The 24,451-nt window shown below is 41.7% G+C and overlaps 1 protein-coding gene across 1 annotated transcript in view; it reads left to right on the plus strand.

Moving 5' to 3' along the window:
• The window catches only part of INO80D (INO80 complex subunit D), a gene marked incomplete at its 3' end in the record, with an annotated part of 58,324 nt that overhangs the window by 20,002 nt on the left and 13,871 nt on the right, over window positions 1-24,451 (plus strand). Inside the window, exons 4-7 of the mRNA XM_080720018.1 lie at window positions 3,925-4,033; window positions 16,596-16,820; window positions 22,221-22,330; window positions 23,937-24,070. Coding sequence (XP_080576144.1) covers window positions 3,925-4,033; window positions 16,596-16,820; window positions 22,221-22,330; window positions 23,937-24,070 — 578 coding nt within the window. The remainder of the gene's footprint in view (window positions 1-3,924; window positions 4,034-16,595; window positions 16,821-22,220; window positions 22,331-23,936; window positions 24,071-24,451) is intronic.

Here is a 24,451-nt window from a genome sequence, read left to right on the forward strand (position 1 = left end):
TTAAACCCAAGCTTATTAGAAGCGTAAGACTTTATCTAATAAAGGTTATTTTGAAGAAATCAGAAATCGTAATGTACAATTATAACCAAACATCTGTATTCATGTCAGCAAGGAGTATTAAGAAAAGCTTAGTCCTGTGATTAGCCTTTACAGTCCTGTCTGGGTTGGCCGTACCTGTTAGTTACCTTAGAACTGGCTGTAATGAATCCCAGATCAGAGGTTTGTTTATCGGATAATTAATGTTATAGTCGGAGGAACATTTCCATCTTAGTTTTCTGATTTAGATCTTGACTTTTTCAGAAAAAGTGTAGGTGTCATTAACTGTCAGTCTATAGAAACAAGATGACTCCTGTTCTCGCTTTTTAAAGGCACCTTAAGTCTCACTTATTTTTAATTTTTTAATTTTTTAGTACTGAGGTTTGAGCCCTGGGTCATTCTTCAGCCCTTTTTATTTATTTTTTATTTTAAAATAGGGTCTCAAGCCGGGCATAGTGGCGCACGCTTATAATCCCAGCGCTTGGGAGGCTGAGACAGGAGGATCGCACAGGTTCGAAGCCAGCCTCAGCTACTTAGTGAGGCTCTCAGCAACTCAGTGAGACCCTGTTTCCAAATAAAATAGAAAAAAATTGGTCTGGGAGTAGAGCCCTGGGTTCCCTGCCCACCATAAATAAAATAAGTAGCTGAGGCTGGCTTCCAACCTGTGTAGTCCTCCTGTCTCAGCCTCCCAAGCACTGAGATTACAAGCGTGCGCCGCCACGTCCGGCTAAAAATAAAATAAAATAAAATAAAATAGGGCCTGGCTGGTTTGCTGAGCGCCTTGCTTAGTTGATAACGCTGGCCTTGCACTTGAGATTCTCCTGTCTCAGCCTCCCAAGTATTGAGATTTCAGGCATGTGCCACTACACCCAGGTACATATCACTTATAAGTGGTTGCTGTTATAATCAGTTGTTTCCTGCTTATTTTTCTCCCTACAAATTATTGTTTGAGTTGAAAGAATATACTTGTCACCATCGTGTGTGTGTGTGTGTGTCTTACTGGGGATTGAACCCAGTGTTGCTACACCTGCAAGCTATACTCCTAGCCACATATTATTTTGGAACAGGATCTTGCTAAATTAATATGTCCTAACCTAGAACTTGCAATCTTCTAGATTTAACCTCCCAACTGCTGGGATTATGGGTATGCATCACTGTACCTTGCTATATAGTCGTTTTTTAAGGTGACCTGACACTTTTTTTTGGTACTGGAGATTGAAACTAAGGGCATTCTACTGCCATTTATATTCCCAGTGCTAGCTCTTTTTATTGTTCATTTGAAAACAGAGTCTAAGTTGCTGAGGATGGCCTCAAACCTGGAATCCTCCTGTCTCAGCCTCCCATGTACTAAGAACAGAACTGGGCCATTATGCCTACTGTGACCCGACAGGTGGTTGTTGTTATTATTATTATTTTGTGGTACTGGGGATGGAACCCAGGGGCATTGTACCTCTGAGCTTATACCCCTAACCCTGTTTTATTCTTTTATTGAAACAGGATTTTAATAAATTGTGAAGGGCCTCACCAAGTTGCTAAGGTTGGCCTTGAACCTGCAATCCTCAAGTACTGTGTGTGCCACCATGTCTAGCTGACCTGACACACTACAAGGTCATCCTGAAACTAGATTTGAAGCTTCTTTCTGTTGGTGGCAATATGTAATTTAATTTTAAGCATTTATAGTTTTTGTTTCAATTACTCATTTCTTTTTTTTTTTCTTCTTTTTTTTTTTTGCGGGTCTGGGGATGGAACCCAGGGGCATTCGACCTCCGAGCTTCACCCCTGCCCTATTTTTTATTCTTTATTTTGAAACTGGGTCTCACTGAGTCGCAGAGGGCCTCACTAAGTCGCAGAGGGCCTCACTAAGTAGCTGAAGCTGTCCGCGAACCACGATCCTCCGGTCTCAGCCTCCTGAATGCTGGAATTACAAGCGTGCGCCACCACGCCCGGCTTCATTTCTTAATTTTCCTATTTGCCACATGTAAAATCATTTAAACTATGGAGTCTGTGAGGTCCTTTTAATATAAATGCCTAATGAGAACAGTCTTTTTCTGAGATTCTCAAGAAGGAAGATATAAGTCAAATCCTAGATATCAAGGTCTCTAGTAAGTTTCATAGTGATATGTGTATATTAAAGTTATTAGGTCCCATATACTGCTATTCTTTGGGCTATGCAGTATCTGTATATCAAGATTTCTTCAAGATCCAGGTGTGGTGGCGCACGCTTGTAATCCCAGCATTTGGGAGGCTGAGACAGGAGGATTGTGGTTCACAGACAGTCTCAGCTACCTTGTGAGGCCCTTTGCAACTCAGTGAGACTCTGTTTCAAAATAAGAATAAAAAATAGGCCAGGCGTGGTGGCGCACACTTGTAATCCCCTTGCTTGGTAGGCGGGAAGACAGGAGGATCACGCAGGTTCGAAGCCAGCCTTACTGGCTTAAGAGACCCTGTTTCCAAATAAAAAAAATATAAAAATAGGTCTGGGAGTGTAGTCTGGAGGTTGAGGGGTTTCCAGGAACCCCAGTACCACCCAAAAAAAAAAAAAAAGAATAAAAAATAGAGCTGGGAGTGTAGCATGGAGATAGAATTCCCCTGGGTTCCATCCCCAGCACCACAAAAATAAAATAAAAGGGGAAAATCTTTATGTCAGAAGCTAATAATTGCTGGGTGTGGTGGCGCACACTTGGAATTTCAGTACTTGGGAGGCTGAAGTAGGAGGATCATGAGTGTGTGGATAGCCTCAGCTACTTAGTGAGGCCCTCTGCAATGTAGTGAGACCCTGTTTCAAAATAAAGAATAAAAAAATAGGGCTTGGGTTGTAGCTTGGAAGTAGAATGCCCCTGGGTTCAATACTGCAAGAAAAAAAAGTTAGTTATTATCCTATCATTAAAATTTATGGCACTTAAAGAAGAACAAAGCATGGTTTGTATTTTCCCTTCCTTCCTTCCTTCCTTCCTTCCTTCCTTCCTTCCTTCCTTCCTTCCTTCCTTCGTTTCTTTTCTTGGTGGTACTAGAAATGGAATCCAGAGGCTTTCCTCCTCTGGGCTACATTCTCAGACTTACTTTATATTTTATTTGGAAACAGGGTCTCACTAAGTTGCTGAGAGCCTCACTAAGTAGCTGAGGCTGGCTTCGAACCTGTCTCAGTCTCCCAAATACTAGGATTACAAGCGTGTGCCATCATGCCCAGCTTGTATTATATTTCTATATTCTCCCATCTAAATTTTTACAAAATGGAGTACAAAAATATGACTGCAAAGTTTTCAGAAGAATTGAAAAAAAATCCCAAACTTCATTAGTAATCAGGCATTGCCCACCTACCCTCCCCTTCCATGGCTGCGAGTTCTCACCTGTGAGCCCTGTCCTCCCAAGGTATTGGAGTCGGAGTGGAGTATGTCTGCTTTTGATCATTTATTCTAGGGCTCTTCTTTGCTCAAGCATTGAATAACTCCATTTCACCTTTTGCCCTTTTTTCTCCCTGACTATTCATTAGACTTCTTTTCTCACCCTCTTGAATGTATTTTTCTGAAATCATTTTAGTATATGATATTTTGATACTTGAAAACTTTTATCTTTCATGTGTCCTGAACTCTCTGTCTTGCTCATGTTTTTTCTTATTCCATTGGTGAAACGCCTGATAAATTCATCCCTGGATTAGAACGTAGTCTTTTTTTGTTATAATCCCATCTTTTTAAAACCCGAGTGTCTATCATACATTCATTATTGATATCTTTGTAAGACTAGAAATGAAAATCATCAGGAGACATTGTATCCACATTATGATCGTACTTGCTGATGTTGACTTATGTATTTTGGATAGCCTTTTTTTTAAATCTAAATCTTGAGTAAAAGTACATTTTTTCTCACTTGTAATATCCCTGTCTGCCTCAGGGTTGGACTGGTCTGAAGAAAGCGGAGAGGAACTGGAGGACTCAGAGCAGGCCTCACCGTACCAGGTTGCCTGGTCCATCCGAGAAACCCTCAGATATGAAAGAAACACGTAAGCTTTTTTTTGTTGTTATAATTTTTATTCTTCTAATCTTGTTTGTTTGTTTTGTTATTGGGAACTGAACCCAGGAATTCTCTACCAGTGAGCTATTCCCGCCAGCCCTTTTATATTTTTGTGGTACTAGGGATTGAACAGAGGGGCATTCTACCTTTGAGCTATACCCCCAACCCTTTTAACTTTTTGTTTTTTGAAACAGGGTCTTGCTAGGTTGCTGAGAGTTTTACTCGTTTTCTGAGGCTGTCCTTGAACTTGTGATCCTACTCTCAATCTTCAAAGTACTGGGTTTACATTTGTGTGCCACCAGCCCTTTTTTATTTCTTATTTTGAAATGGGATCTCCCTAAATATAGATGCTGGCCTTGAACTTGGAATACGCCTGTCTCAGCCTTCCAAGTACTGGATATTGAGTTCTATATCCTTGAACTACACTCCAGGACTTTTTATTTTTTATTTTGAGACAGAGTCTCGCAGAGTTTCTGAGGCTGGCCTCGAACTTGCAAATTCCCCTGCCTTAGTCTCCCCAGTCAGTGGACTGCAGGCATGTGGCACCTCGCCCCTCAGAAGTGAGGGGTTATCTGGTGCGCTTACCTCAGGCCCAGAGAGGTCAGGGAGCTTGCGCACGGTTACTTCTCGCTCCTCCACATCCTCTTTGGCCCTGTCCCTTGCAGAAGTTAGAAGCCGTGCTTTTTACTTCACCTCTGGTCTTCTGCAGGATTGATTTATTCTTTAATATTTCCCTTGTGCTGAAATGTTTTTTAAGGTAAGTCTCCTAAGGAGTTTTTTGTACTTACCTTATTAGAAGGCTTGAGTTTCAGTGTACTTATAACCCTCTTCAGTGATTTTCCACCTGTGTCTTACTTCGGAAAAAAGTGTTTGACTGAGGTCTGTAGAAGATAAATGAACATCCTCCTCAGTAGCAGATAGTGAGTAAACTCGTTTCCTTTCAGGTGGCTGCTTTAGAATATAGGGATGCACTTGGTGCAGCGTGGTGGTACTAAGAGAAATCCTTGTTTGTAGTTTCAGAAGATGACACACTGACTTGTCTAATTACTTACTTAAACTATCATGGTTTGAATAGATGCCCAGCAAGGTAGACAATCTCGAGACCTTGACCTACTCCTAGAAGTTCATAATATCCTTGTATAGGCATAAAATTCAGGTTATGGTTTTTTTTTTTTTTTTTTTTTTTTTTGCGGGTCTTGGAATGGAACCCAGGGGCATTTGACCTCCGGAGGGCCTCACTAAGTAGCTGAGGCTGTCTCCACCGCAAACCGTGATCCTCCAGTCTCAGCCTCCCAAACGCTGGGATTACAAACGCCCGGCTATGGTTCTTGAATTTTTAGGATTGAAATTGTGATTTGTTAGAATACTCAGAGATGGTTAGGCTTAGAAAACTGATTCATTAGAAGCTAAGCTATGAACCGAACTATATAGGAAGCAAATTATAATCAGAAGCTTGTTTTAGCATGGAATTGGGGCAAGGAAAGTCCATTGGATTTTACTAGTGGACAGTGTCATTAAATTATAATAACATGACTCTTGTGACTTAACTCCTGTCTTGACCCTGCTTCGCTCATACTGTAGACAGCAATGGAGAACACTACGCTTCTTCCTCTCTCTCTCTGATGTTCTATTGATCGTCATGCAGGACTATTTCCTTATCATTAGCATGTCTTCTTTTTTTTTTTTTTTTTTTTTTTTTTTTTGGTGGTACTGGGGTTCCTGGAAGCCCTTCTACCTCCGGGCTACACTCCCAGACCTATTTTTACATTTTCATTTTGGAAACAGGGTCTCCGAAGCCAGCGCGTGGCTGGCTTCGAACCTGCGCGATCCTCCTGTCTCCGCCTCCCAAGCGCGGGGATTACAAGCGTGCGCCACCACGCCCGGCAGCATGTCTTCTTTTAGATAGAGCACATTAGAGTTGATGAGGCATAAGCCATCTTACTTACAGACACTACTAGTCATGCTTCATATCAGTTTAATTTGAGTTGGGATTTTTGGGTTAATTTTGCAGATTGCTCTGAGTTAACATAAATAAATGCTTAGCACAGAATACCTGGTACCTAGGAAATAAATGGTAGTTATTCCTAATTTAATTCTCAAGGTAACTTGATCTTCAGTATTGGTAGTATTTGCTGTTGGTTAAAGCAGTGTGTATTCCATTTCTATTCTGTTTTGTTGGTGGTACTAGGGATTGAAACCAGAGGCATTCTAACTCCGAGTTATACTCTTTCCCCCCCTTTTTTTTTTGGGGGTGGTACTGGGGTTCCTGGAAGCCCGTCTATCTCCGGGCTACACTCCCAGACCTATTTTATTTTTGGAAACAGGGTCTCCTAAGCCAGCGCGGCTGGCTTTGAACCTGTGCGATCCTCCTGTCTCTGCCTCCCAAGCGCGGGGATTACAAGCGTGCGCCACCACGCCCGGCACCCCTTTTTTAAATTTTAAAACAGAGTCTTGCTGAGTTGCTAAGGGTTTTGCTAAGTTACTGAAGCTAACCTCAAACCTGCAATTCTCCTGAGTTAGCCTCCCTAGTACGGGATTATAGGCATGTGCCACTATGCCTGGCTTCTGCCTTGTATTCTTGAAGTATTATCAAAATACTTTTTGCTGGGCGTGGTGGTGCATGCTTGCAATCCCAGCACTTAGAAGGCTGAGACAAGAGGATCTCACAGGTTCAAAGCCAACCTCAGCTACTTAGTAAGGCTCTTAGCAACTTAGTGAGACCCTGATTCCAAATAAAGTATAAAATAGGTCTGGGAGTGTAGCCTGGAGGTAGAAAAGCCCCTGGGTTCTGCCCCTGGGTTCCACCCCTAGTACCACAAAAGAAGAAATTTTCTTTTCTTTTTTTTGTTACTGGGATGCTCTACTGCTAAACTATACCCCCAGCCCTTTCTATTTCATTTTGAGACAAGGTCTAGCTAAGTTGCAGAGGCTTCCTTGAGTTTGTGATCCTCTTGCCTCAGCCTCTTCAGTTAGCTTGAATTATAGGCATGTACTACTATGGTTTGATGTTTTAGGCTACGGCTGGCCTCAGTTTCCTTCGTCTCTGTAGCAGTTTACTCTCTACACGTTTGCTAACTTGCTTCCACATTGATTACCATGATATATTGCTTTCCTGGTTCTTCTTTAATTTTAATTTTTCTTTTTCTGTGTGTGTGTGTGTGTGTGTGTGTGTGTGTGTGTGTGTGTGTTGCTGAGAATGGAACCCAGGGGCATTCTTCGAGCTATACTCCCAGCTCTATTTTTTATTCTTTAATTTGAAACAAAGTCTCACTGAGTTGCAGAAGGCACACTAAGTAGCTGAGGTCATCCATGAACCTGTGATCCTCCTGTCTCAGCCTTCCAAGTACTGGGATTACAAGCATGCGCCACCATGCTTTTTTTCCTTTTTATCAGTAATTTCCTTTACTTTTGGCCCAGCTGTAATTTTAGCTTTTCCCTCTGTATTTTTTTTTCTTTGTTCACTCATTGGTTCATTCCCTCTTCAGTATATTCTTGTTGGGTTCCTGTGCTCCATCTGGGGTGTGTGTTGTTCTTCCTTAGAGCGACACCGGTAGGATTGGCTTACATCCCTCTCTGCCCACAGCTCCACCTGTGCATCTGCCTCTCTGCCCAGTCACAGGAAGCCCTGGCCTGCATCTTAAACAGCTATGGAACATCTTCACTGTATTTCTTGTTGCAGCCAACTGACCTTAATTGGTACCTTATTGGGTGTGAGTTAATAGGGCATGGAGAGCTATAGATAATTGGCCTTGCCCAGCCTGTCTGTTTTATCTTCCAGTAGATTTTGCTATTTAAAATTCCTGAGTGATTTAATTGAGTTTTTGGAAGAGTGACAGTGCTCTGATCACTGCATTCCTGCCTAAAGAATCTTTTTCATGAGTTTTCTTGCTAAACTGCAGTTGCATTTAAAGGAACTTTTGGAAGAAGATTTGGCTTTGTTTTGGCAAAGGTTTCTTTGTTACTTAGTATAGTTGAGGTCTCAGTGCCACGGTAGATCTCTCAGGCTTTTACTTGGGTCTCCCGATATGAGAAATAACTTGTTCCCTGAAAGAAAGTCTACTGTCAGGAGTTATATCACATGAATAAGAACCTTGTAAGAGTATACTTTTATTTCTACTCATTTCATTTATGTACTCTGAGTCTCTGCTTATTGAGTGTTTTGGAGAATTTCAGTATATATATAATATATATGTATTTTTGTATTACTGGGAATGGAACCCTTCTACCTCTGGGCTACACTCCCAGACCTATTTTATATTTTATTTGGAAACAGGGTCTCAAGCCAGCGAGGCTGGCTTCAAACCTGTGTGATCCTCCTGTCTCCACCTCCCAAGCCCGGGGATTACAAGTGTGCGCCACCACGCCCGGCTAAAAATATTTTTTAGGATGGACCTTTTTTGTTGCCCAGGCCTGCCATCAAGTTGCAACCCTCCTGCAGCAGAGATGATAGCAAGCACAATTTTGCCTGGCTAGGCTGTTTAAATTTAATGTGATTATTGATTTCATTGCATTGAAGTCTAACATGTTAATACTTTTTTTGTGTGTGGTACTAGAGATTGAATTAAGGGGCATTCTGCCTCCAAGCTACACCTCCAGCTCTATTTATTATTCTTTATTTTGAAACAGAGCCTCGCTAAGTTGTGGAGGGCTTCAGTAAAGAGTTGAAGGTGGCCATGAACCTGCAATCCTCTTGTTTCAGCCTCCCAAGTACTGGGATTACAAGCATGTGCTACCCGCCCACCTCTAACATGTTAATTCTTTGAATGCTTGGTATAACTCTTAAGTGAAACAATCTGCTCCTAGGCTTCCTATTTCCATCTTGGGTTTTCTGTGGCCTGGGGAATTGAACCTAGGGCCTTGCACCTGCTATATCACATTCTACCATGGAGCTACATCCCCAGCCACAATGTCTTCTTGAGTAAAATTCAGAAGCAGATTCTGTCATTATAACTCTATTTCAACTTCATTGTTTAGGGCCTTGCCCACACAAGCCTCTCATCACTAGCCCCTGCCCTTTTTTGTGGTACTGGGGATTGAACCCTGGGCATCTACCTCTGAACTACACCTCCAGCCCTGTTTTCATTCTTTATTTTGAAATAGGGTCTCACTAAGTGGCAGAGGGCCTCACTAAATAGCTGATGCTGTCAGTGAACCTGGGATCCTTCTGTCTCAGCCTCCCAAGTACTGGGATTAGAAGCGTGCACCATCACACCTGGCTCCCAACCCATATTGGTGTGGCTATTCTAATTTTTTTCTTCCTCCTTTAAGAGGGAAGTAGAATATGTGTCTTTTTGCTATTGTTGAGAACATGCTTTGTGTAGTTTCAGTTCTTCTAAACTCACTGAGACATGTTTGATTAGAAATTTTCATGTTGTATTTGAGAAGAATGCATACTCTGCTGTTCAGTGGAGTTTTTTTGTTTGTTTGTTTTGGTGGTACTTGGGTTCCTGGAAACCCTTCTACCTCTGGGCTACACTCCCAGACCTATTTTTTACATTTTTTATTTGGAAACAGGGTCTCTTAAGGCTTTGAACCTGCATGATCCTCTTGTCTCCACCTCCCAAGCGCAGGGATTATAAGCGTGTGCCACCATGCCCGGCTGAGTGGAGTATTTTTAGACATTTTAAAAGATCTCGTGGTGGCGCACGCTTGTAATCCCCACACTTGCACTTGGGAGGCGGAGACAGGAGGAACACGCAGGTTCGAAGCCAGCCGCCCTGGCTTAAGGGACCCTGTTTCCAAAAATAAAATAGGTCTGGGAGTGTAGCCCAGAGGTAGAAGGGCTTCCAGGAACCCCAGTACCACCAAAAAAAAAAAAAAAAAAAAAAGATCTAGTTGGTTTATTGTTTTTGTTTTCTATTTTCTTGCTGATTTTTGAGTGTAGTACTGAAGATTCCAACTATTGTTGCGTTGTTTGTTTTTTAGTTGTTGCTTCAGGTATTTGGGGGCTTTTTAATTATGTTTTCCTCATCTGTTGGCACTTTTATTATTGTAAAATGCCCCTTCTTTACTGCTAGTGAAGTTTTTTTGTTTTTTTTTTTTTTTTAGTATATTTTGTCTTTTGTTAATATGGCTACAACAGCTCTTTTATGGATTCTGTTTGCACAATTATCCTTTTTCATCTCTCTGCTTTCAGCCTGCTTTTTTTTTTGTGTGTGTGTGGGTTGTTTTTTTGTTTTTGTTTTGTTTTGTTGATGGTATTAGGAATTGAACCCAGGGGCATTCTACCTCTGAGCTACACCCCCATCCCTATTTTATTCTTTATTGTGAAACAGGTCTCATTACATTGCGGAGGGCCTCACTAAGTAGCTGAGGCTGGCTGCAAACCTGCAATCCTCCTGTCTCAGCCTCCCAAATACTGGGATTACAAGTGTGTGCTACCACACCTGGCTTCTGCTTGTATCTTTGAACAGTAGACTGTGTATTCTTCTCAAGTACATACTTTAGATGGCTATTTAATTTCACAAGTAGTTTAACAGTCTTCCAAATTATTTGTGCCATTTTATACTCCTACTAGCAATGTATGAGAATTCTCATTGCTGAATATACTCTCCAACATTTGGTGGTATGAGACATTTTACTTTTTGGTATTTATATATCTTTTTATTTTTTATTTTTTGCTGTACTGGAGATTGAACCCATGACTTTGTATACACTGAGTAAGTGCTTTACCACTTAGCTACATCCTAGCCCCCCTCCAACTCTTTAATTTTTTTTTTTTTACCCCTACTGGTGATTGAACCAAGTAAAGTTCAATTCTACCTCTGAGCTATACCCCCAGCCCTATTATTTATTCTTTATTATGAAACATGGTCTCATTGAGTTGTGAAGGGCCTCACTAAGTAGCTGAGGCTATCTGTGAACCGCGATCCTCCTGTCTCAGCCTCCCAAATACTGGGATTTCAAGCGTGCGCCACCACGCCTGGCTTCCACGCTTATATTTTATTTTGAAACAGGGTCTCACTAAGTCGTGGAGGGCCTTGCTAAATTGCTAAGGCTGGCCATGAACCTGCGGTCTTCCTTTTCTCAGCCTTCCAGGATTATAGGCATGTACCATCATGCCTGGCTAGTTCTAAATTTTTTCTATTTATGATTCATTTAGCTTTTGAACAAGCAGTTTGGGAAGAGATGTTCTTTACTAACTTTGACACCAGTACTCTATCTATATGTATATTTTACCTAGTATGTAGTAGTTTTATTTTATTTTTTGATACTGGGGATGGAACCCAGGGGAAATCTACCTCTGAGCTACACCCCCAGCCCTATTTTTTATTCTTTATTTTGAAACAGGTTCTCACTGAGTTGCAAAGGGCCTCACTAAGTAGCCGAGGCTGTCCGTGAACTTCGATCCTCCTGTCTCAGCCTCCCAAATGCTGGGATTACAAGTGTGTGCCGCCACGCCTGACTGTATGTAGTGGTTTTAGAATGGCTTGTTCCATTGAGTATCTAAACTGCAGAACCACCATAAGTGCTTCATTCTTTTGTTGTTTTATCTGTTTCCTCTATCTCAAAGTGAATGACTCCCATATATTCTTTTCATGTCTGATCATTCTTTTCTCTTTCTCTTTTTTGTGTTTTTTGCCCTTTTTTTCCCTCTTGAAATGAGATCTTGCTGTGTTGCCCAGGCTTGTCAGAGTCCCTGGACTCGAGTTCTTCTCCCACTTCAGCTTCTGGAGTATGCCTGACCATTCTTTAGAGTTTAAACTGCCTGTTGGAGATTTCTCATCATATATTCTGTCAATACCTGAAATCTAGCATTTGTAGGATTAAGCCCCTTTTTTCCCCCTTAATATAGCTTTTCTCTCTGGTCCCTACTTTTCTCAGAGGTGTTGCCATTTTGCTGTGTTGTTATCTTAATAAAGTGGATTGAAATGGAGTGGAGAATTTTGTGTCATGGCTTGAGATTATGAACAAGCCTGGGGTCTTAGAATGTCACATCAGTATTTGTTGCTTTATGTCTGGGTTTTTACCAGTAGCATTTCAAATGATCCTTAGACTACACGGTGATTTCACAGGCATTCATTTCATCTCTCTACCTGGGGAGGGAGCCGGCCCGCTATTCCTCTCATTTCACAGATTAGAAAAGTTAAAGAAAGGAAGCTGATCCATACTGAGAAAGCCCTAGGTGCCAGGCCCTGCCACTGCTGGAAGGTGATGGGGAGCTGGCCTTTCTCTTCCCAGGCTGCTGTTCTTATTCAGCCACCTGGTTTGAAATCCTAAGTAATTGAAATGATGAAAAACCTTTAGAAGACTTTTTTTTTTTTTTTTTCTCACGGTACTAGGGATGGAACCCAGTGGCATACTACTTCCGAGCTACACTCCCAGCACTATTTTTTATTCTTTTAGTTTGAAACAAGGTTTCACTAAGGTGCAGAGGGCCACTAAGTAGTTGAGGCTGGCCATGATCTTCCTGTCTCAGCCTCCCAAGTCCTGGGATTACAGGTGGGCACCACCATGCCTGGCTTAGAAATTTATAATCAGTAGCATTCTTTAGTGTTCGGGGTGTCTTTCTGCAGTTACTTGAGAGGCACCAGTCTAGTCCATGGTCCTGAAGTGTCCTTCAGATCACAGTTTTGGAAGTGATGATGTGCTCGCCTCCCCATAAGACCTCCTCTCTTCCTTTTCTGTTAGTGGCGCTTCCATTCCTGGTATGCACATTCACAGCCATTGAGTCATTCCTACTGGCAAATTGAGTTAATTCTCTTATGGTAATGGCTCTTACATATGTTGTTTTTTCCATTATCTGTGTAGTTTCCCACTTTTATCACTCCCCTGCCTTCCAGTTGTTAGTTGTTGACTCTGAAATCTGTATCTTTTCAGTAAAGTTTGCCCCATTTTATCATTTCCAATGGTTTTTGAACAGCATCCCTTAATACCTCATATGTACTTTATTATTTATTCCTTTATGTGTATTTTTGGCACTAAATGTTGAACCCAGGGGCAGTCTACCTTCAAGCTATACCCTCAACTTATTTTATTTTTTATTTTGAAACAGGGTCTTGTTAGGTTTTTGAGGCTGGGATCCTCCTGTCTCAGCCTCCCAAGTATTGGGATTACAGGCGTGTATAGCTGGCCTAGCTTTCATATGTACTTTCAACTCTTTTGGGGCCTGGCGTGTAGCTTAGTGGTAGAGTACTTGCTAAGTATGTGCAAGGCCCTGGTTTGACCCTGACACCCCAAACAAATAAGCAAAAAATTTCTGTTTGAAATGGGATTTATTTTCTGCTCTAAATCTTTTCTTGCTGTAGTTCCTTATTTTATAAATGGCACTACTGTCTTTCCTTATTTTTGATAGAAACTGCTGAGTAATTACTGTCCCTGTCTTCCTTTACTACTTGATACAGTTTGTCTTTTTATACCTGAATGCTGCCCCTCCTGTGGTCCATTCCTGCTCTTAGCATCCCAGCATGAGTCCTTACGATCTCCTCCCTGGTGTTTTCTGGGTTTTTACTCCCAGACCTATTTTTTTTATATATTTCTTTTATTTTGGAAACAGGGTCTCTTAAGCCAGTGCGACTGGCTTTGAACCTGCAGGATCCTCCTGTCTTCACCTCCCAAGCGCGGGGATTACAAACATGCGCCACCACGCCAGGCCTCCTTGGTGTTTTCTAACTCTTCTCTTTCTTCCTACTTATTCTATATCCTGACAGTGTAATCTTTCTCATGCATACTTCTATTATTGTTACTCATTTTCTTAAAAATTGTCTGTGAAGCCGGGCGTGGTGGTACACACTTGTAATCCCCGTGCTTGGGAGGCTGAAACAGGAGGATCACACAGGTTCGAAGCCAGCCTCAGCTACTTAGTGAGGCTTTCAGCAACTTAGTGAGACCCTGTTTCCAAATAAAGTATAAAATAGGTCTGGGAGTATAGCCCGGAGGTAGAAAGCCTCTGGGTTCTACCTGCAGTACCACCAAAAAACTCCACAAAAAACAAAAAAATTGTCTGTGAAAACAGAGGTTGAACTCTTCAGCCAGGCATTTAGGTTTAGAAGTTTACTTAGCACTATTCCCCTGCAGACCTCACACCTCAGCCGACCAAGCCGCTTTATACTTGGCCTTTTGCAGTTCTGGATTTCTCTGTTTCATGGCTGAAAGGGTTTGAACTTTTTTTCCCTCTTCGGCCTCGACTTCTACCCTTCCTCGAGGTCCAGTTGTATTGTCATCTTCTGCAGACCCTCTCATCCAGCATACTCTCTGGTAAACCTCAGTAGCACTTTGTCCATACCGCTCATAGACTGACTGTTGTCTGCTTGTATTAAAGGTATTTATAGCTCTTATTGGCACTACTAGAACTTCCAAGTGGAGACCTGCAATGAGACCTTGAGGAACATTTCAAAATATAGATTTCTGAGTTCTACACCATGAAGATTTTGATTCAGTATATCTGCGGAAGGTCCTGGGAATCTGAAATTTTAAAGCGCGCCTTTATTTTTCCAATTCCTTTGCCTCATAGTTTTGGTGTTTTGGTTTTTTTTTTTTCCCTGTGAGTTCTATCCTTTCTTGAATTGTTTGACATTGGGATGTGTTTATCTTGTTTAAGTTACATTGTAAACTCTTTGAAACTTTCCTTTCTCTACTATAATAGGGCCCAACATAATAGACACAGTAAATGTTTCTCTGTTCTTTTTACTGTGTGTGTGTGTGTGTGTGTGTGTGTATTACTAGGAATCAAACCAGGGCCATTCTACCTCCGAGTTACACCCCCAGTCCTATTTTTTATTCTTTATTTTCAAACAGGGTCTCACTGAGTTGCAAAGGGCCTCACTAAGTAGCTGAGGCTGTCTGAGAACCTGGATCCTCCTGTCTCAGCCTCCCAAATGCTGAGATTACAAGCGTGTACTACCACGCCCCGCACAGTAAATATTAATAAGTAAAAAGATCAATATCCTTCAGTTTGTGTATCTGTAGTAGAAACTATACTGTAGGGAACATTCTAGGTGAAACTAGTTGTAGAGTAACCTACCGTAGGCTATTCTGAAAGAAAGACGAATAATACCACTTAAAAAGAGAGAGAGAGCTGGGCATGGTGGCACATGCTTTTAATCCCAGCATTTGGGAGGCTGAGACAGGAGGATCACAGTTCGCAGACAGCCTCAGCTACTTAGTGAGGCCCTTTGCAACTCACTGAGACCCTGTTTCAAAATAAAGAATAAAAAATAGGGCTAGAGGGTGTCGCTCAGAGGTAGAATGCCCCTGGGTTCCATCCCCAGTACTGCCAAGAAAAAAAAGAAAAGAAAGAAAGAAGGAAAGAAACTAACTGGGCACAGTGGCACACACACCTCTAATCCTAATCCCAGCACTTGAGAGGCCGGGACAGGAGGATTGTAGGTTCAAAGCCAGCCTCAGTAATTTATTGAGACACTGTTTCCAAATAAAAAAATAAAATGGACTGGAGATGTAACTGGAGTTAGAATTCCCCTAGGTTCAATCCCTAACACTACAAAAAGAAGAAGAAAGAAAGACAGAAGCAAGCAAGCAAGTAGACCAAGCAGTGATTTACAGAATATTAGTAAGATAGTATATACACTATGGCGTCACACGTGTGGTATTTATTCATGTTATGTTAGACAAGAGAGAAAATAACATAGACTAACTTTCAAATCTTTTATTCCTGACAATAAACAATGAGATCACATTTGTTCCAAAGAACAGTGGGCATTATAACCACTCTGGTGGTAGTGCTGAGCAAGCATAGCACTCGTTTTGTCGAGCCTAGACGTTTCCTCACCACCCTTTCCACAAAGCATTTTAGTAGGAACCACCAGGCAGTTACATTAGCATATGAAGAGAAGGCCTGAGTTAATCTCCCTGGCCTATGGAATGCTGTTTAGGATACCTCTATAGTTAACACTATAGAATCATAGCCGGGCGTGGTTGTAATCTCAGCACTTGGGAGGCTGGGACAGAGGATCTGAGTTCACGGACAGCTTCAGCTACTTAGGCCCTTTGCAACTCAGTGAGACCCTGTTTCAGAATAAAGAATAAAAAAATAGGGCTGGGGGCGTTGCTCAGAGGTAGAATGTTCCTGAGTTCCATCCCAGCACGGGGGGGGGGGGGGGCTGTAGAATTATGAGCCCTACAATCAAAATCCTTCAAGTGCTTAGCAAGAAAAGAGTAGTTAAAAAAAAAACAGCATGTCCAAGGGCGCCTGTGGGTAATGTATTGTTAGAATTCACTGTTCTCTTTCTGGTATGACCTATCTGTTTTACGAAATTAGGTTGTCATTTACTCACACTCTTTAGTAAGTGAAGGTAAAGTAGTGTTTTTCTCTTCAAGAGTACCCTGCTCATTTAGAATTTGGAAGACACCGTCTAAAGTGTCTAATGTTGGCAAGCTAAGGTGAGGCTTCTTTTGAGAAAAGCACTGGATTCTCTCTACTGCCGTTCTTTTAGTTGAAACACTGTCATTTTCAGCTCTAATTTTCTTAATGATGTGCTCACATGTCACAAAAATTTTAAACCTGTTCATCCAGTCACCCTTCCCATTCTCTGTTCCCCTCTCTAACGAGCTCCCTTGTAATCAGTTTTCCGCTTCCCTCCTTGCACTTCTAGGTCAGATGACGATGCTGCGGAGAGCAGGAGCTCCAGGGTGACCCAGCTTTGCACTTACTTTCAGCAGAAATACAAGCACCTCTGCCGCCTGGAACGGGCAGAATCTCGGCAAAAGAAATGCAGGCACACCTTTAGGAAAGCCTTGCTGCAGGCGGCCAGCAAAGAACCAGAATGTACTGGTCAGTTGATACAGGACCTGCGGAGAGCTGCATGTACTCGAACCAGGTTAGAGCCACACAGGGCCACCTGTTCTGAGGAACCTGTCTCAGTTTGGTTTTTGCTTTCTGTATTTTTGAGAGGGTAGTTAAGGCACAACAGGAGATGAGCATTGGGTATATACACAAAGTATTTGAGCATTGTATTTTTGTTTTGTTCAGAAAAAGTGCTACACAGGTGGCAAAATAATACTGCTATGAGCTGAGTAAACTTAAAGCATTATTGAGTTTGTATTTTTCCGGTGCTGAGGTTTTTTTGCTGTGCTGGGGATTAAACCTGGCACATTGTACCTCCAACCTATGCCCCAGCCCCATTTTGTATTCTTTATTTTGAAACAGGGTCTCACTGAGTTGCAGAGGGCCTTACTAGGTAGCTGAGGCTGTTCAAGAACCATGATCCTCCTGACTCCAGTTCCCAAGTACTGGGATTACAAGTGCGCATCGCCACACCTGGCTGTTAGATTCTTTTGAAAACATGTATGTAATGTTTATATAATATTTCATTTGACAAAAGGCTGTATATCAGAAATGAGTAATCTGATATTTTGCTGAAATTTTGGAATACTACATTTTGAAGGCTAAGTGGTGAAAACTTGAAGAGGAAAAATAATTACTTGTATTAGATTATGTACCCTTTTTTTGCAAGTTTGGGGATAGAACCCAGGGGCATTTGACCTCTGAGCTATACCCCCTGCCCTTTTTTTTTCTTTCTTTCTTTCTTTTGAAACCAGGTCTCACTGAGTTGCAGAGGGCCTCACTAAGTAGCTGAGACTGTCCGCGAACTGACATCCTCTGGTCTCAGCCTCCCGCATGCTGGGATTACAAGCGTGTGCCACCACGCCCGGCGATTATGTACCTTTTAAAAATAGTTTGTATTTATAGTATATTTAGAAGGTGTGATTTTATTTTCTAGACTGATTTACACAGAAGGTGATATATATATATATTTTGTTTTGCAGGTCTGGTGATGGAACCCAGAGGGATTTGACCTCTGAGCTACACCCCTTGCCCTGTTTTTTATTCTTTATTTTGAAACAGGATCTCACTGAGTTGCAGAGGGCCTCACTGAGTAGCTGAGGCTGAGGCTGTCTGTGAAACGCGATCCTCTGGTCTCAGCCTCAGGAATGCTGGGATTTCAAGTGTGTGACACCACACCCGGCTTTATTTATTTTTTATTATGTTTTAACTGAAATACACAACACATTAAGTTGAATTAAGAATTTCCAAAACATCTTACTTTAAGGAAGTAATTTTCAAGTTTAGAAAGTCAACAGCCTCAGCAACTTCATGAGGCCCTCATCAACTTAGCAAGTGAGACCCTATCTCTAAAAACAAAAAAAAGGGAAAAAAGGGCCAGTGCTATTGCTCAGAGTTAGAATGCCTTGGGTTTAATCCCCGGGACTACACACAAAAAAAGAAAGAAAGTCAGTTCTTTATTGAATTTATTTTTTCACATGTTTTAGTTATTGTATTCTCAGGCGACAACTTTGAATATAAAAAAAATTTAGGAGTTTAGCTGCTTAGATTATTGATAAGATGAAAATGTTCTTAGTTTATTCTGGTTTTTCTATAGTAATCATGAGTCACTTTAATAAGTCATTCTAGATAGTAATTTCTGTGAGTACAGGAATGAGGTACATTCTGCTCTTTTTTTTTTAGGTACTGGGGATGGAACCAAGGTTCCATCTACCTCTGAGCTACACCTCCAGCCCTATTTTTTATTCTTTATTTTAAAACAGGATCTTACTGAGTTGCAAAGGGCCTCACTAAGTAGCTGAGGCTGTCTTCGAACCTGGATCCTCCTGTCTCCGCCTCCCAAGTGGTGGGATTACAAGGTTGCGCCACCACACATGGCTTTTATTCTTTATTTTTGAAACAGAGTCTCAGTGAGTTGCAAAGAGCCTAAGTAGCTGAGGCTGTCTATGCGCAGCAGTCCTTCAGTCTCAGACTTCCTCATATTGGTATTACATTCGTTCTAAAGTCTCCAGTGTTGTCGAAGGTTGAGTAGAATTGAAGTCCATGTACTCTCCATCTACGGAGGGCTCCTTACTTTGCAAATCATGTTTAGAATTGAATATGTGAAGGTCTGTTCTTTAGTCATTCAGCAGATTCTCACAGTTAACACAGGTTATAAAACAATGATTTCTAATACATGGCATATTGCTTTCAAATTTATGTTTTGGTAAAAATTGTAGCTGTATCCAACATAAAGCAGCTTGTAGTAAGCATTATGTGTGTTGAGTCTTCTGTATTATGCTCTTGCACAGTGTTTGAGATGAGTCAGTATTTGTGTGGAAAACTATTTGTCTTTGATTCTTTTTTTTCTTTTTGGTGGATTTGGGGATCAAACCTAAGACCTCACACATGGCAGGCAAGTGCTCTAACACCTGGGGTACTCGCCATTGAACCAGGGACATTCTTACCTCCACGCTATACCTCTAGCCCTATTTTTATTTTTTATTTTTTATTTTGAAACAGGGTTTCACTAAGTTGTTAAGTCTGGCCATGAACCTGCAATCCTCCTGTCTCAGCTCAAGTACTGGTATTACAGGTGTGTGTTATTGTGCCAGCTATAGCTTTGATTCTTAACTGAATTAATGGAAAAATGTTATCAAATAACAACACTGAGATGGAATCTATGGCTGTTTTCAGATTGATTTATTGTCATTTACTTAATTCACCAATAAAAAATTTATTGCTTGGTACTTCATTGAAGATCATACACCAATGTGTGTCATAATTATTCTTTAGTCATTGGTAGTTTATTGCTGTATATTTAGGTTCACAAAAGTTAGTTGTTAGGTAATGTCCTCTATCTTTTTGAAATTTATGATGTCAAAGGCCTAGGTCCAAAAAATACATTTATATAAATATTTTAGAAATTAAGGCTTTAGCCGGGTGTGGTGGCGCACGCTTGTAATCCCCGCGCTTGGGAGGCAGAGACAGGAGGATCGCGCAGGTTCGAAGCCAGCCGCGTGCACTGGCTTAGGAGACCTTGTTTCCAAATAAAAATGTAAAAATAGGTCTGGGAGTGTAGGCCGGAGGTAGAAGGGCTTCCAGGAACCCCAGTACCACCAAAAAAAAAAGAAAGAAAGAAATTAAGGCTTTAGTGGCTACCTTTCTATATGTGTCCTGTAAACCACAATTTGTATTCAGGATGAATAATGTTGATAGTCTTTCTTATCTAATAATTTCTTTGTACTTGTTGGTAACTAGACTGAGCTATTGAAATAGCTTGAGTGGTGGTCATACGTGTTTGTAATCTCAGTCCTTGGGAGGCTGAGACAGGATCACAGGCTCGAGGCCAGCCTTGGCAATTTAATGAGGTTTTCAGCAGATTAGTGAGACCCTGTTTCCAATTAAAAATAAAAATAAGCCAGGCGTGGAGGTGCAGGCTTGTAATCCCAGTACTTGGTAGGCTGAGACTGGAAGATCACAGGTTCGCAGCCAAACTTAGCTACTTAGTGAGGGCTTATGCAACTTAGAGAGACTGTTTTAAAATAAAGATTTTTAAAAATTTATTTATTTATTTATTTATTTTGGTGGTACTGGGGTTCCTGGAAGTCCTTCTACCTCCGGGCTACACTCCCAGACCTATTTTTACATTTTTTATTTGGAAACAGGGTCTCCTAAGCCAGCGCGCGCGGCTGACTTCGAACCTGCGCGATCCTCCTGTCTCTGCCTCCCAAGCGCGGGGATTACAAGTGTGCGCCACCACGCCCGGCTAAAATAAAGATTTAAAAGAGGGGAGTTGAGCCGGCACGTGGTGGCGCACGCTTGTAATCCCAGCATTTGGGAGGCTGAGACCAGAGGATTGCAGTTCGTGGACAGCCTCAGCTAATTAGTGAGGCCCTCCGCAACTCAATGAGACCCGGTTTCAAAATAAAGAATAAAAATAGGCCAGGGGGTGTAGCTCAGAGGTAAAATGCCCCTGGGTTCCATCCCCAGACCCCCACAAAATAATAATAATAATACTTTTTTCCACAGGGCTAAAGTTAATAGTGTAAATACCTTTGGAGGGTAATATATTCAAGTATTTGGAATTACAGAACTCTTAATTTAGAAGAGTTCTGTTGCAGCACTTGATTATCAAATTGCATTACTGTTTTTATGAAAGTAGTAATTGTAATTATGGTAGAAGTATTCTTTTATTTAAAGTTTATGTAATTTTGTATAACTTAGATTCTGCATGACCTTATCTAATAAATGTAAGTCATTCCATTCAAACCCTTAGAAAGCCGGGCATGGTGCTGCATGCTTGTAATCCCAGCGCTTGGGAGGCTAAAACATGAGGATTGCACAGGTTCAAAGCCAGCCTCAGCTACTTAGTGAGGCCCTCAGGAACTTAGTGGGACCCTGTTTCCAAATAAAATATAAAATAAGTCTGGGATTATAGCTTGAAGGGAGAAAGCCCCTGGGTTCTATCCCTAGTTCCACCAAATAAATAAATAAATAAATAAATAAATAAATAAATAAATGAAAAGAAAACCTTAGAAAGCAGAAATGACACAAGATTTTCACTCTTTCATGCCTTACTTGTGACTCAGTGCATGAAGAAGTTTCCCCCTCCCCCATACGCAGACCCATGTAAAGGTCTAATAGTTTGTGATGCTTTATACAATTATTTGGGGGCCATATGAGTGCATTGCCAATTTATAAGTTTTAAAATAAGTTGGAACATTTAAATATTAAGTGAACAAAGAGGAGATAGCATTTAAATAATGAGACATAGAGTTGCATATGGAGTGTTAAGAAGCTGGAGGGTGAGAGCAAGCCCACCATTTCTGCCTCTCATTGTCCCCTCCCCAAGTATAGGATCACGGTGTTTTGCAGATTTACTGTTCAGCAGCAGGAGGTGACCAAGTCCTAATGAGGAGGATAACAGTGACTAACAACCGCTGGCTGCTCGTGCGCACCATGCAATAAGTGGTTTTAGGTGTGCGTATCCTGCCAGCGCCACAGCACCCCACCCGCTGCAGGGAGTTTCTTGTCTCCACTCTACAAGTGAGGAAGTGGAGGTTTAAGTGAGTCCCTGTCATGAAGCTAGTAAGAGGTAGTGCTAACATCCCCAGACAGGTGTGTCTGAGCCTAGTCTCGTGACTTTCATCACTTTGCACCCTGCCGATTTGTGACGGAAAGGGTACCAGAATGCCACTTATAAAAGAGAGATAGATATTCTTGAAATGTATTGCAATGTGAGTTTCTGCTTTAAATGCCAGTAGATTAGGGAAATAACACATTTGGTATTTATAATACCTCCTTTCTTTAACTCATATTTGCATTTTAATGACTGTGTATTTTATAGATAGTTACAATGTGGGTGTTACAGAGTAGTAATATAATGTTCAAAATTTACCCTGTCTTCTTAGAGCATTTCTTAAAAACTAATTTTGTGCTTTTCTTCCCTTAGCATAAGCCAGACCAAGCTGAGGGAGGTAGAGCCAGCAGCGTGCAGTGGAACCATGAAGGGTGAACAGTGCACCAACAAAGCCCTTCCATTCACCAGACACTGTTTCCAACGTATCCTTGAACTAGGTGGAGCGAGCACCACACAAGCATTGACTGTCTCCGCTGCGCTCTTCTTGGCTTTTCTTTTTTTGTATAGGGACTGAACCTAGCGCTTCTGCTATTGAAGATCACTAAGCTTTTTTCTTTTTTTCAGTACTGGGGATGGAACCCAGGGGCATTCTACCTCTGAGCTACACCCCTTGCCCTATTTTTTTATTCCTTATTTTGAAACAGGGTCTCACAGAGTTGCAAGGGGCCTCACTAAGTAGTTGAGGCTGTCCTCAAACTGCGATCCTCCTGTCTCAGCCTCCCAAATGCTGGGATTACAAACGTGCCCCACAAACCCGACTATACTTTGTTTTAAAAGGTTTTTTTGAAGCTGGGCATGGTGGTGCATGCTTGTAATCCCAGCATTTGGGAGGCTGAGACTGGAGGACCACAGGTTTGCAGCCAGCCTCAGCCATTTAGTGAAGCCCTCCGCAACTTAGACCCTGTTTAAAAAAATAAAAAGTAGAGCTGAGGGTGTATCTTGAAGGTAGGATGACCTTGGGTTCCATCTCCAGTACTGCAAAAATTCTTTTTTGTACTGGAGATGGAACATAGGGGTGTTCCAACACTGAGCTATATATCCTCAACTCTTTGACTTATTTATTCATTTTTTTGCTTATTGTGGTGCGGCGATTGAACCCAGGGGCATTCTACCTCTAAGCTATACCCCAGACCTATTTTATCTTTTTATTTGGAAAAAGGACCTCACTAAATTGTTGAGCCTGTCTTCAAACTTGAGATCCTTCTATCTCAACCTCCCAAGAATTGGGATTACAGGCATATGCCACCGTGCCCAGCTCAGGTCTTTGAGACACAGTCTCACTAAAGTTCCTAAGATGGCCATAAACTTTTTTTTGCGGATCTGGGAATGGAACCCAGGGGCATTTACCTCCGAGCTACACCCCCTGCCCTACCTTTTTTTTTTATTATTTATTCTTTATTTATTAATTTAGTGGGTCTGGGGATGGAGCCCAGGAGCATTCGACCTCTGAGCTACACCCCCTGCCCTATATTTTCATTCTTTATTTTGAAACCGGGTCTCACTGAGTTGTAGAGGGCCTCACTAAGTAGCTGAGGCTGTCCTTGAACCGTGACCCTCCGGTCTCAGCCTCCCAAATGCTGGGATTACAAGCATGCACCACCACACCCGGCTTGTATTCTTTATTTTGAAACAGGGTCTCACTGAGTTGCAAAGAGCCTCACTAAGTATTAGCTGAAGCTGTCTGCGGACCGCAATCCTTCTGTCTCAGCCTCCCAAATGCTGGGATTACAAGCATGCACCACTATACCCGGCTCAAATTCATACTTTTTTTGGTGGGACTGGGGTTCCTGGAAACCCTTCTACCTCCGGGCTACGCTCCCAGACCTATTTTTTTTATACTTTTTTATTTGGGAACAGGGTCTCCTAAGCAAGCGAGGCTGGCTTTGAACCTGCGCAGTCCTCCTGTCTCCACCTCCCAAGCGCGGGGATTACAAGCGTGCACCACCATGCCCGGCAATGAATTTTGTACATATATTGAGAAATTAAATACAGTTTCAATATATTTTGTTCTTAACTTAAAAAACCCAGATATCCTCTTGAACCGCTCTCAGCAGCTCTTCTCCAGTTGTACCGCCAGGTTTGCAGGTGGACAGCAGTGCTCTGTGCCAGTTTTTGACATTACGCACCAGACACCTCTGTGTGAAGAACATGCCAAAAAAATGGTAAATTCAGATTTTTTTAATTTATTTATTTATTTATTTATTTATTTATTTATTTATTTATTTATTTTGGTGGTACTGGGGTTCCTGCAAGCCCTTCTACCTCCAGGCTACACTCCCAGACCTATTTTTTATACTTTTTTATTTGGAAACAGGGTCTCCTAAGCCAGCGCGCGCGGCTGGCTTCGAACCTGCGCGATCCTCCTGTCTCTGCCTCCCAAGCGTGGGGATTACAAGCGTGCGCCACCACGCCCGGCCAGATTTTATTTTTGCAACTGAGGCTTTTAAGTTTTGGTGGCTGTCCACAGTAGGAAATACTTTATGACATAGTATAAGCTGTATGTGTATTTAAATCACGGAAACAAATCTTGTAAATAGTGCTCT

This window comes from Muscardinus avellanarius, assembly GCF_963383645.1.
Source record: "Muscardinus avellanarius genome assembly, chromosome: 2".
Taxonomy (NCBI): Eukaryota; Metazoa; Chordata; class Mammalia; order Rodentia; family Gliridae; genus Muscardinus; species Muscardinus avellanarius.